Source organism: Lepus europaeus, chromosome 4 (genome assembly GCF_033115175.1).
Source record: "Lepus europaeus isolate LE1 chromosome 4, mLepTim1.pri, whole genome shotgun sequence".
In the NCBI taxonomy this organism is placed as follows: Eukaryota; Metazoa; Chordata; class Mammalia; order Lagomorpha; family Leporidae; genus Lepus; species Lepus europaeus.
This window is the reverse complement of record NC_084830.1, coordinates 130,488,597-130,502,072: the sequence shown is the minus strand read 5'-3', so window position 1 is coordinate 130,502,072 and position 13,476 is coordinate 130,488,597. Positions and strand designations below refer to the sequence as shown.

Genomic DNA, 13,476 nt, shown 5'->3' with positions numbered 1-13,476 from the left:
TGACAAGGTGCAGCCGTGTCTGTGGGTGGGCCACAGTGGAACAGTACCAGTGGTGGGCCCTTGCCAGCTGTGGACAAGCTGGCCCAGGACAAAGAAGCAGAATGTAGGAAACAATCACTCGTTGGGGTGAGCACAGTGTGGCCTGCAGGCCCCAAGGCTGGTAGCAGCAGATCTCAGTGGGTTCTCGGCCAGGCGGTGCTGCACTCGGCTGCAGGTGCACCTGTGGGCCTCAGTTTCCCTATATATGCCAGAGATGCCAATTTTGTTAGCCTTCTCGTGTGTGAGTCGGCAGCAGGCTCTAAGGTTCTGGAGCTGGAAAGGAGCTCGGGGTGCCCTAGCTCAGGCCCTGCCTTGCTCTACAAACAGAACAGCCAGGGCCCAAAGCGTCAGTGCACTGGCAGAGCTGTCAAGGCAGAAGGGCGGTCGGTGCTCTCGGTGCTCATCCCTGCTCTGGGGCCTCGGGCCACAGCCGCTCCCTGGGCCCAAGCTCGGAGGCAGGTGGCCCGGTGCTGCAGGCTCCGTCAGTCGCTCACGGCCTTCCCCTCTCCCCGGCTTCCCCACCCCCACCCCACCCCCCGCCAGATTCCAATTCTGAAGAGGCCCTCCCCGCACCCGTGAAAAGCAAGTACGAAGCCATGGATTTTGACAGCTTGCTGAAGGAGGCCCAGCAGAGCCTGCACTGATCAAGCCTTACCCTTCGAGGAATACCTCAATACCTCAGACAAGGCCCTTCCAATATGTTTACGTTTTCAAAGAAGTGAGGTCGCTGAGGAGGAGAGCGCGAGCGAGCGTGAGAGTACACACGGGAGAGAGAGACTTGAACATGCTGTCCTTTTCAGAACAAGATCAATGTTTACATTGAACAAAGCTGCTTCTGTCCGTGAGTCCCCATGGTGTTGATGTTCCACTGCCATGTCGGTGTCCTCGCTTCCCACGGGTCGTCCGGGCGCGCGCCTCCCGTGCTGGGTCGGTCACCCTGTGCCCCCTCGTCCCCGCGTAGCCTTGCAGCTGTGTTCGCCATAACACTGTTTGTCTGTAGTGTGTGATGATGAACTTGTTACTTGTGAATAGAATCAGGACTATCAACTCGTTTTTAATTGAAAAAAAAAAAAAAAAACAGAACAAAGTATATCCTTCAAATACTGTATTTATGGCTCAGATGTGCTGTGCCTGGGATTATTGTATCGCTTCCTTGAGTTTTAACTATGCACTGTCCTAAGATGTTTGCCGCTGAGCTGCTCTGCTTCCCTTCCCAGGCTGCTCTGGAGGGGCTGTGTGGCCTCCGGCCCCGCAAAGAGCAGCACAGACAGGTTTCTGGGTCTTCCCCCTCTTGTGTCCAGCGCCCCCTTCTGGCATGTACCCATCTGTTCACTCTCAGCCCCTCCCGTACCTTGTAAAGAGGGCCAGGCCAGCTGCACTGTGCCCATTGTCTAGGAGAAGCAAGCCCGTGGCCAGAGGGTATAAGTGACTAGCCGGGATCCCATGGCCAGTGACCCAGACCAGGCCTCCTGATTCCCAGCGTTTGGGGCGTCCAGACCGCAGATGAGTCATGTCGCCAGCCACATTCCAGGCGTGGCACACATGCTGTGCACACCGTCAGCTCTGAGCCCAGTTGTCCCGTGGTTTGCCTCTGCCTGTGGGCGATGTGCCGTCAGCAGGTTGTGATGCACCTGGCAATGGCTGTCGTCCCTCTGGGGCCAGTCATCAGCCCCTCCTCTCCCTGTGGTGAGGTTGTTGTCATTACCTGGTCCTCACGTGTAGAGTTGTTTTGGTGGAGTGGAGTGGAGTAGAGCGGTGTGAGGCTGGGGATGGAGGTGACAGCCTCCACCACTGGGAAACATTCTGTCTGAACTTGACCTGACGCTTGGTTCTTGAGCAGTGTGACAGCCACACCCAGCTGGATGTTCTGCGGGGGCCTTTGGTGAGGGTGGCAGTGGCCGGGCAAGGTGGGCACCCCTGCTGCCCACCAGCATCTCCTCCTTGATCCCCTTCATTCAGCAGGGGTCTTTGGGAAGGTTTTGTTTTGTTTTTTTAAGGGTCCTGCTACTTTCAAAATGCTTGGAAGTGGTTCATTAGTCTTGACCTAGTCCCTTGAGAATTGGTAGTTGATTTTTTTTTTTAAGATTATCAAATACCTCTAGGTAAACTGAGCCCATGACCTTGTCCTGAAGGTGAGCGTGCTTTCAGCCCCTCAGTAAGGCTGGAGGGCACAGGCTTTAGCAGGATCAGAGAATTTGAGCTCCTGTGTGTCAAGTCGTTTGACCTTTCTGGACCCCTAATAAAGTGAAGTGAGAGGGAGAGTTCGGCCATTTCCAACAGTCTCAGCTTCTGCTAAGGCAGCGTCTAGCTCAGGGCGGCAAATACGTAGTACAGGCACCACCACTGCCCTGTTCTTGGCCAATGCAGACATAACTAATCTAACACAGCACTCATGTTCTTTGAACCCAGATGTGTTATTAAGAGGCCTCAACACAGTGCTCTGGGCTGCCATTACTAATTGGCCAGAGTTTAATCAACCACATGTCCTGGTCTAAGCTTTGGAAGGTTCCAATCAGTCAACACAGAACCTTTTATGCTGCCTGGGTTTTATGCCAGCCCTTCCCCGTCTGTTGTGTCCCGATCTAGGAGAGAAAACATCCTAAAGCCATTCTGGGCCTGGGACTCCCGGTGCCCTGTGACACACAGCCCTTCTCAGGCAGGGCGGGGCGGGGGAGCGGAAGAGCAGGCAGGAACAGCTTTGGGGAAGGCAGGGTTTATCCAGATGGACCAAAAAAGGGACTTTCCACGGTACAGAGCTGGTCGTTCTAAGTCCCTTTATAGCTCTTCACTGCCTAGCACAGAGTAGGCACATTAGACAGGGTGATGGGGTGGGATAGAATCTCAGTCTTGCTGCTGCGTCCACTAAGTCCCGGTGTGCGTCAGGGAGTGACCTCCGCCTTCACCCTGGGAACGAGAACGAGCACTAGAATCCAAGTTCTGACCCCAGCAAGAATTCCCTGTGTTACTTGGAGGGGGGCCCGTCCCCCCACCAGCACCTCTGTGCTGAAAGGATCTTCTCGGGATCTTCTCTGAGCCCCTCTGTTGGCCGCCTCCTCTGGCACTGGCCACAGGTTCTGTCTGGGGCTGGTGGCACTTTCTGGTCATGAAATGCAGATTTTAGGAAGGACCAGCCCACCCCCCACGTCAGGGTACATGGAGACTGGAAGGTATTTAGACGCTGTGCCTTGAGCATAGGTAGCAGAGCCCGAGTGTGGGGTCGGGAGCTGACGGTAGCCTCGGCTTGCTGTCCCAGACGTGGAAGGCTACAAGCTCCAGAACTGACCCACTGTGGACGACCTCTGTCCCGGAGAGTCACTCCTCGGTGCTGTGTGTGGTCCCCAAGGGCGCGCCAAGGTCTTTCAGGAAAACGAGCCCACCTTGCTCTCTTTCCCACCACATTCAGGAGCGATCCAGAGGGAGCAGCTGTTGCTGGCAAGCATCTCATCATAGCTTGGTCCTCGTGTCTGCTCTCGATGGTGTTTACGTGTGCTCGCCATCAAAGCTTCCCCCGGCCTGTGCTGAAGCTGCCCATGCAGGGCGGCTCCTACCGTCTCTGTGTGCCCTGCTGATGTTTTCCAAAAATGTCCAATCCAACTGCTATGTGGAATTCTTCCATCTCCTTCCTCAGTCGGTACCAGGCTGAATCAGAGTCCTCGCTCTCGGGGGCTCTGGTTACCGAAGGAAAATGCATCAAAGAGGTAAAGAATATGAGTGGATGGAGTGCAGCTAAGGGCCCCGCCCCCTCCCCCCACAGCGCACCTTGTCCCCAACCAGAAAACTGCTTGGAGTCAGAAAGCACCTGTGTGGTGTCTGCGTCTGCCTGGAGATCTTGCAGCTTCGAGTGTCACATGCTCAGGAAAGAGGCAGGGCTTCCGGGAGGGGAGGGGAGAGCAGAGCTCCGTGGAGGAGACACTCGGTGCACAAAGCCCTGACCCGGGAAGTGAGAGGAGGTGCAGCAAGGTGCCTTGCAGGGCCTGAGGCCCGAGTTTGTTGGTTTTACGAGAGCGATTTCTCCTGGATGCATGCAGTCTGCGTGCTGCGGCCGCTGTGCAGGTGATGGGTGGGGAGGGCTGGCAGGCATTGAAGGCCCAGGGCTTCTGCATGGACGGCTCCAGCCGTGGCCCGTCCCAGGCCTTGAGTGCCGCTGAACTCTGAGCCGAGCCTGCAGCTTGAGAAATGGGGCAGATCAACCCCAGGGGATGTGTTGTCGCCCTGACTCAGCATTAGCAAGATTTGAGATGTAGCAGCTGCCCTCAGTTTGGTGGAACCTGAACCCCAGCATCAGATGTGACCAAGGGAAGAAATTGGTTGTATAGTGATCACAGATAAGGTGAACCTAGTGGGTTCATTGGTCAAGGAAGAGGGTCCCTCTCACTCCTTCCCCTGGGGCAGCAGGAAGCAATACGTTAAAGTGGGTTCCCGAGCCCCACACAGATGGGCTCTAGGGCCGTGGGCAGAGTCTGGGGTACAGGGTAAGTGGGAGCCGGAAGCTCGCGTGTACCGAGACACTGGTGGCCCGGAGCAGACCTGGGTTGGGGGGATGCCCAGGGAGGAGGCAGAGGCTGGCTTTGCATTAGCCAACAGCAGCACTGTGAGAAGACCCCTCACTTCACTGCCAAACACAGGTCTCCCATGGCGGGGTGGGAAGCTCTCCTCACCCCAGACTGGGCATGGGGAGAGGGGGCAGCGGTGCCTTCCGAGCTCTGGGCTGCAGGAGAACCAGCACTGGGGCCAGCCCTTTGCTGGTGTCTGTTGAAACCCGGCCAACGGGGACAGTCCAGCCGACGGGAATGGGTTTGTGCAACAAGTCGTTTAACTATAAGCCATCGCGGGGGAGCAGCTGCAGGGCCTTGCCTGCTGTGTGACCTCGAGCCCCTGTTCGCTCATGCAGCACATCACGAGTGTTGAGTGGGATGAACGCGAGGGGTGGCTTCCCGACCTGCAGCCTTGGGACTCCATCGCTCCCCCTGTGAAACCCATCCCCTTCTCTGGCTGAGCCCTGCTCCTGTTCAGGGAGACGATTCTCTGCAGAACATCCGGCCAGCAGCAGGCTCAACCCACCTGGCCCTGGCCGAGTTGCCAGCTCCCCAGGACGGACCTAAGCCATAGCTTCTCGAGGGGCTGGTGAGGACGTCAGAGCTCGCGTCAGCCGGTCCTCGTGGTCCCCACCAAACAGCTTTCCATCCCAGTGTTGTGGCCACTTAGCTGCTTCTCTCTTGCTCTCAGACAATACTAGCAATACACTTGTTTCTTCAAATCGGCTTAACTTAGGCACTTTTCACACATTTCTTTCAAATGATTGTAAGCCATATGGGGCAACAGGAGGCATCCATCACACTGCATATGTTTGGGGCAGCTTTTGTTTTTTTGTTTCCCTAATGGTACAGCAGCAGTGACTGAGGCTTTGGGGTTTAGGGGGATGGCTTTTCCAGATACTGCATTTTGGCAGGGTCCCTTGCACACCTGAAGGAGTACAGAAACCCAGCTGCCCCGCCTGGGGGCTTGGAAAATACAGCTTTGTAGGTGATCACTCCCTGGAAATTCTTCCGCCAGGCATTCTTTTAATAGAACTCCCAGGAGGCCTGGAAAATGGATAGGCCTCCTTCTTCCCCTCTGCCAGCCTTACCCATTGGTTCTTTGTGAAGGGGCGTGGTCAGTTTCCACTTTAGCACTTTGCCTTATCCACCTGTGGCTGCCATCTAGTGGCCAAAGACTGTATCCACCAGCTCCTGAGAGGGAAGGCAAAAATCCTCTGGGCCCCCTTGCTGCCTGACATGAACTCCGGGAGTGAAATGTAATGGCTTGAGCAACTGGCCGGCTGTTTGGCACCCATTGTGACCCTAGGGTCAGAAGACTCCAGAAGTGACCACTTAGTAGGTTCGCATGCAGATCGAGAGATGCACTAGCCATGCCGTGGGCAGAGGAGGCAGGAGTGGACCCTGTGGCCAGGGGCCCGGGAGGGGTTTACTGTAACTGCAATACTGGCAGCCCAGCGGCTGCTGACCTTGTTAAGTGAACCTCTGCAAGGTGGCCCACGTGACACCATCGGGACAGGTGAAGAGGTTGAGCGAGAGGCTTGTGGCAGTGGGGGGCCTGGCCATGACCTTTGATACGGTCCACTGAATAGCCAAACAGTTTTGTTCGATTACTTTTTGTTTGTTTGTTTGTTGTTTTGTATTTTGTATTTAAAAATCTTGTCAAATGTTTTTGTGTTAGGAATAAAAAGTCATAAACTATTCCCAGCTCTGTTTCTTGAGGGATGTTCCGATTCCAAAGGAAACAGGTTGGAAATCTGCAGGGGAGCGCGGTCAGGGCGGCAGGTGGGACAGCTGGATTTCCAGACGGCTTCTGGGGGAGTGACCGTCCCGAGGTTCAGCTCGGTGCGATGTGCCCCAGGAGTTCACAGCCACCCCTCGCCTCCCTGCGCTGTGTCGTTAGCATTGGCGTGGAGCACCTGCTGCTTCCACAGGCAGCAGCTGACGTGAGACCCCTCTCCCCGCCCCCAGGTTTCTCGAGACAGTGTCTGTTGCTAGCCTTAATCGACTGGGCAAGGTGGTCCCTAGGGTCCCTTCCAGCTTTTCCAAATCTTGGACTCAAATCCTTTTCTCTCGGTGTGAGCATGCAGCCTAGAGAATTCTGAGCAATAGGGAGCCAGGGTGTTCCCTGGCAGTGCGACAGGGTCAAACCAGGGAATGGCTAACCTTGTGAGGTTTTGTCATCCCCAGGGGTACTACCGTAGGGGGCATTATTTACTAGGAAGCTCAACAAGGTAACTACAGCCTGGGGTGCGTGAATGTCAGGCTTTGTTTGTGGGGAGTGTGTGTGTGTGTGTACGCGCACATGCACGCGTGTGTCTGTGCCTGTGTGTGTGTGTGTGTGTGTGTCTGTGGAGTTACATTGATGCATTTCTTGAGAAAGGTGCAAGAATTTCACCTACACAGAGGGACACATCTGCTTTGTTATTTATAATAGAAAGCTAAATTTTAATTTTTTAAAGGACACTGCTAATGATTGAGAATCGAGTTTTTAGTTTTGCTATTTTTTTTAATTGGTAGAGGATTTTTATATATTTTTTCCATTTTGTTGGGTTGTGTCCTTATTTATATAAATACCCGGAAGCGGCAAGGAAGACACCTTCTTTGCTTTTAATTCTTGTGGTTGTCATCATCCCTGTTTTATTTCAGGTGTGATTTATCTGTCTTACCTTCTAACTGAGAAGATGTTTTCCTGTATTTGTACATTGTCAGATTCTATAGTTTCATAGATAATTTAACCAAATTGCTCTATGTATTATTATTCTGTGAGTATAAAGTTCTATTTTAACGTCTGTAAATACTTCAGAACTGGCTTCTTTTCTCCAAACTCCCACTGCGGAGTGACTGTTTACATCACAGAAACTGTAGAATCTCTATGCTCATGTACTGTAAATAGTGAAGTGATTGCTTATAAATAAACTCAACAAATACACTATGGAGATTAAAGAGAAAACGCCACCCACAGCCCTGGCCATGTGTGTCTTTCTTTACTGGTTCCTCAAGCTCTGTTAGCGGTAGGTGGGCGTGGCTTTAATCAAGCTGGGCTACTTTTTGAACAAAGACTTCCCTTTCCCACATGAGCACACTGAATAGCTGGATGCAAGAGACATTGTTGTGTGATGGTTTTGGGCAAAAACGCTCCTCAAGTTACGATTGCAAAATCGTGCTGATCAGATCTCAGAGGGCAGAACTGAAGCATGCGCCGTGGTGCACCGTGCTGGGTGAAGGCGAAACATTGTCCTTTGCAGAACTCCAGGGAGCGGGGTGAGGAAGTGACTTCCTCCCTGACTCTCCGTCCCGTGTGTGTGTGTGTGTGTGTGTGTGAGAGAGAGAGAGAGAGAGAGAGAGACTTCCTTGTATTTCAGAGACTTTCACCTTTGTTTTTTCCTTAAGGATTTTGGGCTTTAAGTGCAATTGTGTGCAAGACAGCTGTGAGTCCCCCAAAGGTTGAAATAGAATGAATGCAATGAACCATAGTTTATGTATGCAAACTGGTTTCAAGTTGTTGTTTACCGTGGACCTAACCAGTCCTCTTTTCGGGCGATTTATTTTTCTCCATCTATGAAAATTGAATGGATTTCTTAGGTTGGAAGGGTTGGCATCCTGAGTTTTCCCAGGAAAATTCTCTGCTCAGAGGCGCTGTTCTCTGGCCGGCCCTGGAGCCCGGAGAGAACAGCTGTGACTGCTCAGAATCAGTTGCCCTCTGCCATATTAGATGGTACGCCCCGGAACGAGACTGCTTCTCCGTTCACTGTGGGGCACCTGGACCTGTCAATCAAGATTTTGGAGAAGGGGGCTAGTGTTGTGGCATAGCGGGTAAAGCGCTGCCTATGACACCGGCGTCCCATATGGGCACTGGTTCGTGTCCTGGCTGCTCCACTTCCATTGTAGCTCCCTGCATATGGCCTGAGAAAAGCAGCGGAGGATGGCCAAAGTGCTTGGGTCCCTGCCAATCACGTGGGAGACTTGGATGAAGCTCCTGGCTCTGGCATTGCAGCCACTTGGGAAGTCAGTCAGTAGAAGGAGTCTCTCTCTCTCTCTCTCTCATAAATAAATAACTCTTAAAAAATAAATTGAGTGAACCACACTTGATACAAGGAATCAAATGGGAGCCTGAGAGTGTTCAGACCTGCAGGTGTTGTATGTGGTATTTTTTTTGGCTCTTTTTGTTTTACAAATGTCTGGAAGAGCAAAAGCTTAATATGCCAAAGATATTTTGTCATTTGGTGGACTTAGTATCAATATTTGGGGTAATTGTTAAGGTTTTGCCAAGGTAATAGCTCTGTATAATAATATTTAACATAACAGGCATATGGAAACACATTTATGCCATATTTTAACCAAGTGTTCTGAAGAATGCTTTTCTCGGAAAACTCACCACAAAGCATATTTGCGTGGATGAATGCCCCTGTCTGACCCAGGAACAGTCCATCTCAGACTGAGCTGGGATCACTGGCAGCTTGTGACCCGGCCTGGCCACTTTCCTATCATGTGAACTTGGACAAACCACCTCTTGGGCTCCCGGTTTTCCCAAGTCTGAAAGGCAATGATGAGCTTAGATGAACTCACAGGCCCCTGTGTTCCAAAAAGAGCTGATTCGCAGGAGCAGGGCGATGCAGGGAGAAGGGCTGCCTGCTGGGACCTGCTGTCAGACTGCCTGGCTTTGGATCTTGACTCACCACTTCCAAGCTGGGCGCTGGAGGGCGCATTTCTTAACCTCTCTGAGTCACGGACTCAACAGGGCTCACAAGAGTTTCTCCCTGCTAAGGTTGATGTGAGGATGAAACAGTACCTAGGACGTCACAAGCACTTACCATTAGCTGTAACCCTCATCGGGCCGTCTCCCTGGGTGCTAACCATAGCCCTCTGAGTATGGCCGAGCAAGGTCTGAGAAGGCGCAGAAGCAGAGCAGAGGAACCTGCCAAAGGGACTCAGGCCTGGAGTGGGAGCCGGGGCCGGCAGCCTCAATGCCTGTATGTTCCTGGGTGACACTTGGGTCTGCTCACTGCCTTCCACTTGGCACTGCACTTGACATGCCCCTGCTGAAAAGACTGGTGCTCCTAGAGTATGCATCGCAGCGAGGCAGGAGGCTGGCATGGGAGCTCCAGACCCAGCTCCTGTGAGCTCAGGACTTGCGGTGTCAGTGCTCGTGTGCCGGGAGCCCGGGTTGGTCCGCGGTGGAAGCCACCAGGATGTGCAGCCTGCACGCACCGCGTTGTCTGACCCTGGGCATCTCCATGTGGTGCATAGCCAAGGAACCGAACCATGAACTCGCCCCAGCCTGTTCCCTTGCTGGCCTTCAGTGTCCTCGTTTGTATAAAAAGGGAGCTGAGAATAGAACAGTGGTTCCCTCGCCTCAGAGCGACCGCTTTAATAGATTCGATTCCGCAGAACACTCCATTGGGAGGAAGACTGGTGAGTGTCGTACTTGGAGGAGGGTGGAATGTGTCAGACACTGTGACAGACATGCATAAATCCAGAACGGGGGCAACTGATCCTGCTTTTGCAACAAGTCATTTGCAAAGGGAAAAAGGAAGCAGTGGGTTAAGAGAGACCTAAAAACGTAGCAACTGTTACCATGGAAGGTGGGGGGTGCACTCGCTTGATTGCGGCCATCATTTCACAATGTATGCGTGCATCAACCCCCCACATTCGATACTTAAGTAGGTACAGGTTGTACTTGTCAGCTGTGCCTCAATAAAGCTGAAGCAGCAGGAGAAAATGGAAAATTAACACTGGGGCAAATGTCACGGGAACTTACTGCAAATGTCTCAGCAGGTGACTGTCACTCTCAACTTTGGTGTAGTTGTGTTGTTCTTAGCACCAGTTACTATGATGTAAACGCTCATCAGGCCAGTGACATCCTACAGGCATGGCCGACTCGCCAGCACAGGCTTTTAAAGAAATAAGCTCTGTTTTTAAACAGCAGAAAACCTGATAATTGAAACAAGTTCACAACCTGAGAATAATTTACCTAAATTTATAGTCCTTAAAATCAATGGGAAATCCAAGACTAAAAAGTGTATCTTCTTTTTCCTACAAAGAAACAGTTAAATTTTATGGGTGAAACTTGTTTGGACTGGATTCAAGCAAACCACCTATTGAAGACATTTTTGTTGGTGTCACAAGGTGGGATCCCCAGAAAGCCAGTTCTGAAATGGAAGAGGATTGTGGGTTGCATGGTAAGGAGTGAGAGGGGCAGAGGTTGAGCTGGGCTGTGAGTCCAGCCACAGCCTTGGTGGACTCCTTGCAGAGTCCTGGGGTTACTGGTCCTGCAGAGTCGTCTCTGTTGGCCTAAGATGGAGAAATGGCTGTCCTGGAGAAGACCCAGATGGGCTGAGGACTGTCTGCAGAAGACACGAATCCTAGGCCCCCATTCCTGGACTGAAGGGGGAGCCTGGCTCATCACAACATACATAACTGAGTGTCAGCTGTGTACCTGGCGCATGTGGTAAGATGTGATTATGTCAGAAAACACCCTTCTTCCTTTAAATATGTGTCGTGCAGGAGTAGGGACATGAGGCTGGAATTTGCCTTTGCAGCCTTCCCGCTAAGGAAAGATTGAAATAGATGTCAATGTCAATGTCAAACATAAAACAGGTGAAGCGAGTGTGCCCAGATCTTGATACCGGAATCTGAGTGATGAGTACATGGGACTTCAATGTGCAGTTCTCTACTTTGCTGAATAATTGAACACTTTTACAATAGAACATGAAATGAAAGTGTAAGAACAAAAGTGAATCTAAGTGATCAAGTGGAACTGGCATTAATTAAATGTCTAACTGATGTCTGGGAAAGTGAGGGTGTGGGTTTTAGCTCCACAGACAGTGCTCAAGGCTAAGAAGACGGTTTAAAGCCACTAGATAAGATTGATCAGCTTCCAAATTCTGCGACTCTGCCTCTCGAGAAGGTGCGTGGTTTTCCACTGGCTTGGCTTATCTCTTCCCACGAAAGGATGGAGCCATTCTGGGAGCGGATCGCTGAGCAGCTACTGGATGCAACAGGACTTGGATGCAGGTGCGCCCCCTGGGCTGGGGTTCCCCGCGGGCTGGTTCCCTGAGGCCCCTGCAATCAGACAGGAAAGAGAACACACCCGTCAGAGGCGGCTGCAGTGGGGCTTCCCTTTGACCTGGTTTGGACCAACGGTTGCAGACTCAGGGGCTTTGTGAGGTCAACAGTAACCTCGGATGCAGAAGGCAAACCAGGGGTGAGACAATCAGAGATAGCAAGAATGTTTCTGTTTAAGGAAAACTTAGAAATGGCAACTACCACTTGGAGCAATGGCGGAGACTCAGGGGAGTGGTGGAAACTGGCAAATGAGAGAACCCCTGTCCCATCCAAAGGGGGCAGTTGCCACCCAGCTCCAGCCAATTATTGTCAGGCAGAAATGCAACATTTGGTGCGGCCAAATGTTGATATTTTCCAAATAAAACGTGGAATTCTGGATTTTTGAATCTGAGATATCCAATTTTGAATCTGAGATGTCCAAATTTTTTAATTTTTTTTAAATATATATGGAGAGCAAATAGTTTTTTTTTTAAAAAAATGCATGGTCTAGGCCGGCGCCGTGGCTTAACAGGCTAATCCTCTGCCTTGTGGCACCGGCACACCGGGTTCTAGTCCCGGTTGGGGTGCTGGATTCTATCCTGGTTGCCCCTCTTCCAGGCCAGCTCTCTGCTGTGGCCAGGGAGTGCAGTGGAGGATGGCCCAAGTGCTTGGGCCCTGCACCCGCATGGGAGACCAGGAGAAGCACCTGGCTCCTGGCTTCGGATCAGCGAGAAGTGCCGGCCACATTGGCCATTGGAGGGTGAACCAACAGCAAAAAGGACGACCTTCCTCTCTGTCTCTCTCACTATCCACTCTGCCTGTAAAAAAAAAAAAAGCATGGTCTAGGTTTTTGGCACAGCAGTTAAATGCACACGTCTGAGATTGGAGTGCCTGGGTTCAAATCCCCACTCCAAGTCCTGAATCTCATCCTGATTCCAGTTTCCTGCTAATGCAGACCCTAGGGAGCAGCAGGGATGACTCGGGTAATTGGGTCCCTGCCTCCCATGTCAGACACCTGGACTGAGTTCCTTTCTGGCTCCCGGCTTTGGCCTGGCCTGGTCCTGGCTATTGCGGCCATCTGGGGAGTGAACCAACAGTTGACGTATCTCTCTCTCTCTCTCTTCCTCTCTCTCGCCCCCATCTCGCTCCCTCCCTCCATCTTTCCTTTTCTCTCTCTCTCTCTCTCTCTCTGCTTTTCAAATAAAATGAAAGTAAATAAAAAATTAAAAACCAAATACAGGTCACAGGTTTGCATAGACCTGTCACTAGCCCAGAAGACAAGGTGCCCAAAGAGCTAAAAACACTGCTCCCTCTGGCTGTCCATCTGCTGCTCTTTGCTGGGAAACCAGACCTCCGTTCACAGCTGTGATGGCTGCAGCGCGGGGACCGACCCCAGAGCTGCCCAGAGCGCAACCTGCAGAAGCCCAAGTTGTAGCCTAACATTTACAGCTGCCAGCTGAAATCCCTCCCCACTGCCCAGGGCAGAGCCGGAGACCTGATGGTGTCCGTGTTACCAACCACGTGTGATGTGAAAGAGGGACAGGAAGCCCGGACGGGGCAGGGACCACAGCCATGTCCTGTGAGGAAGCAGCACCCTACTGCTCAAAGAAATGACCGAGGGCAGGAGCCGTACCGTCAGCAGGGAAGAGTTGGAACGAACCCCATTTGAGTCCTGATGGTAGAACGATGACCACTACTGGAAACTTCAGCAAGGGGAACAGTTGGGTTTAAGGAAGACCTTTCTAATAGTAGTACTGAACCAGGGCGTCCCGTATGGTAGTGAGCCCTCTGTCACCGGAGCATGCAAGCAGAGGCTCATGATGCAATGAATAGGATTCAGACATCAAACGGGGCT

General features: G+C 52.1%; 2 protein-coding genes across 3 annotated transcripts in view; one reads left to right on the top strand and one right to left on the bottom strand.

Moving 5' to 3' along the window:
* Positions 1–7,527, top strand: part of PPARGC1B (PPARG coactivator 1 beta) — a 113,779-nt gene extending 106,252 nt beyond the window's left edge. Inside the window, exon 12 of the mRNA XM_062188861.1 lies at positions 583–7,527. Within this exon, the coding sequence (XP_062044845.1) occupies positions 583–683 (101 nt within the window). The 3' untranslated portion in view covers positions 684–7,527. The remainder of the gene's footprint in view (positions 1–582) is intronic.
* A 2,474-nt stretch (positions 7,528–10,001) lies between these two features.
* PDE6A (phosphodiesterase 6A) overlaps positions 10,002–13,476 on the bottom strand; it is a 65,343-nt gene continuing 61,868 nt past the window's right edge. For both annotated transcript variants that reach the window (XM_062189716.1, XM_062189717.1), the window contains one exon: positions 10,002–11,639. In XM_062189716.1, the coding sequence (XP_062045700.1) occupies positions 11,563–11,639 (77 nt within the window). In that variant the 3' untranslated portion in view covers positions 10,002–11,562. The remainder of the gene's footprint in view (positions 11,640–13,476) is intronic.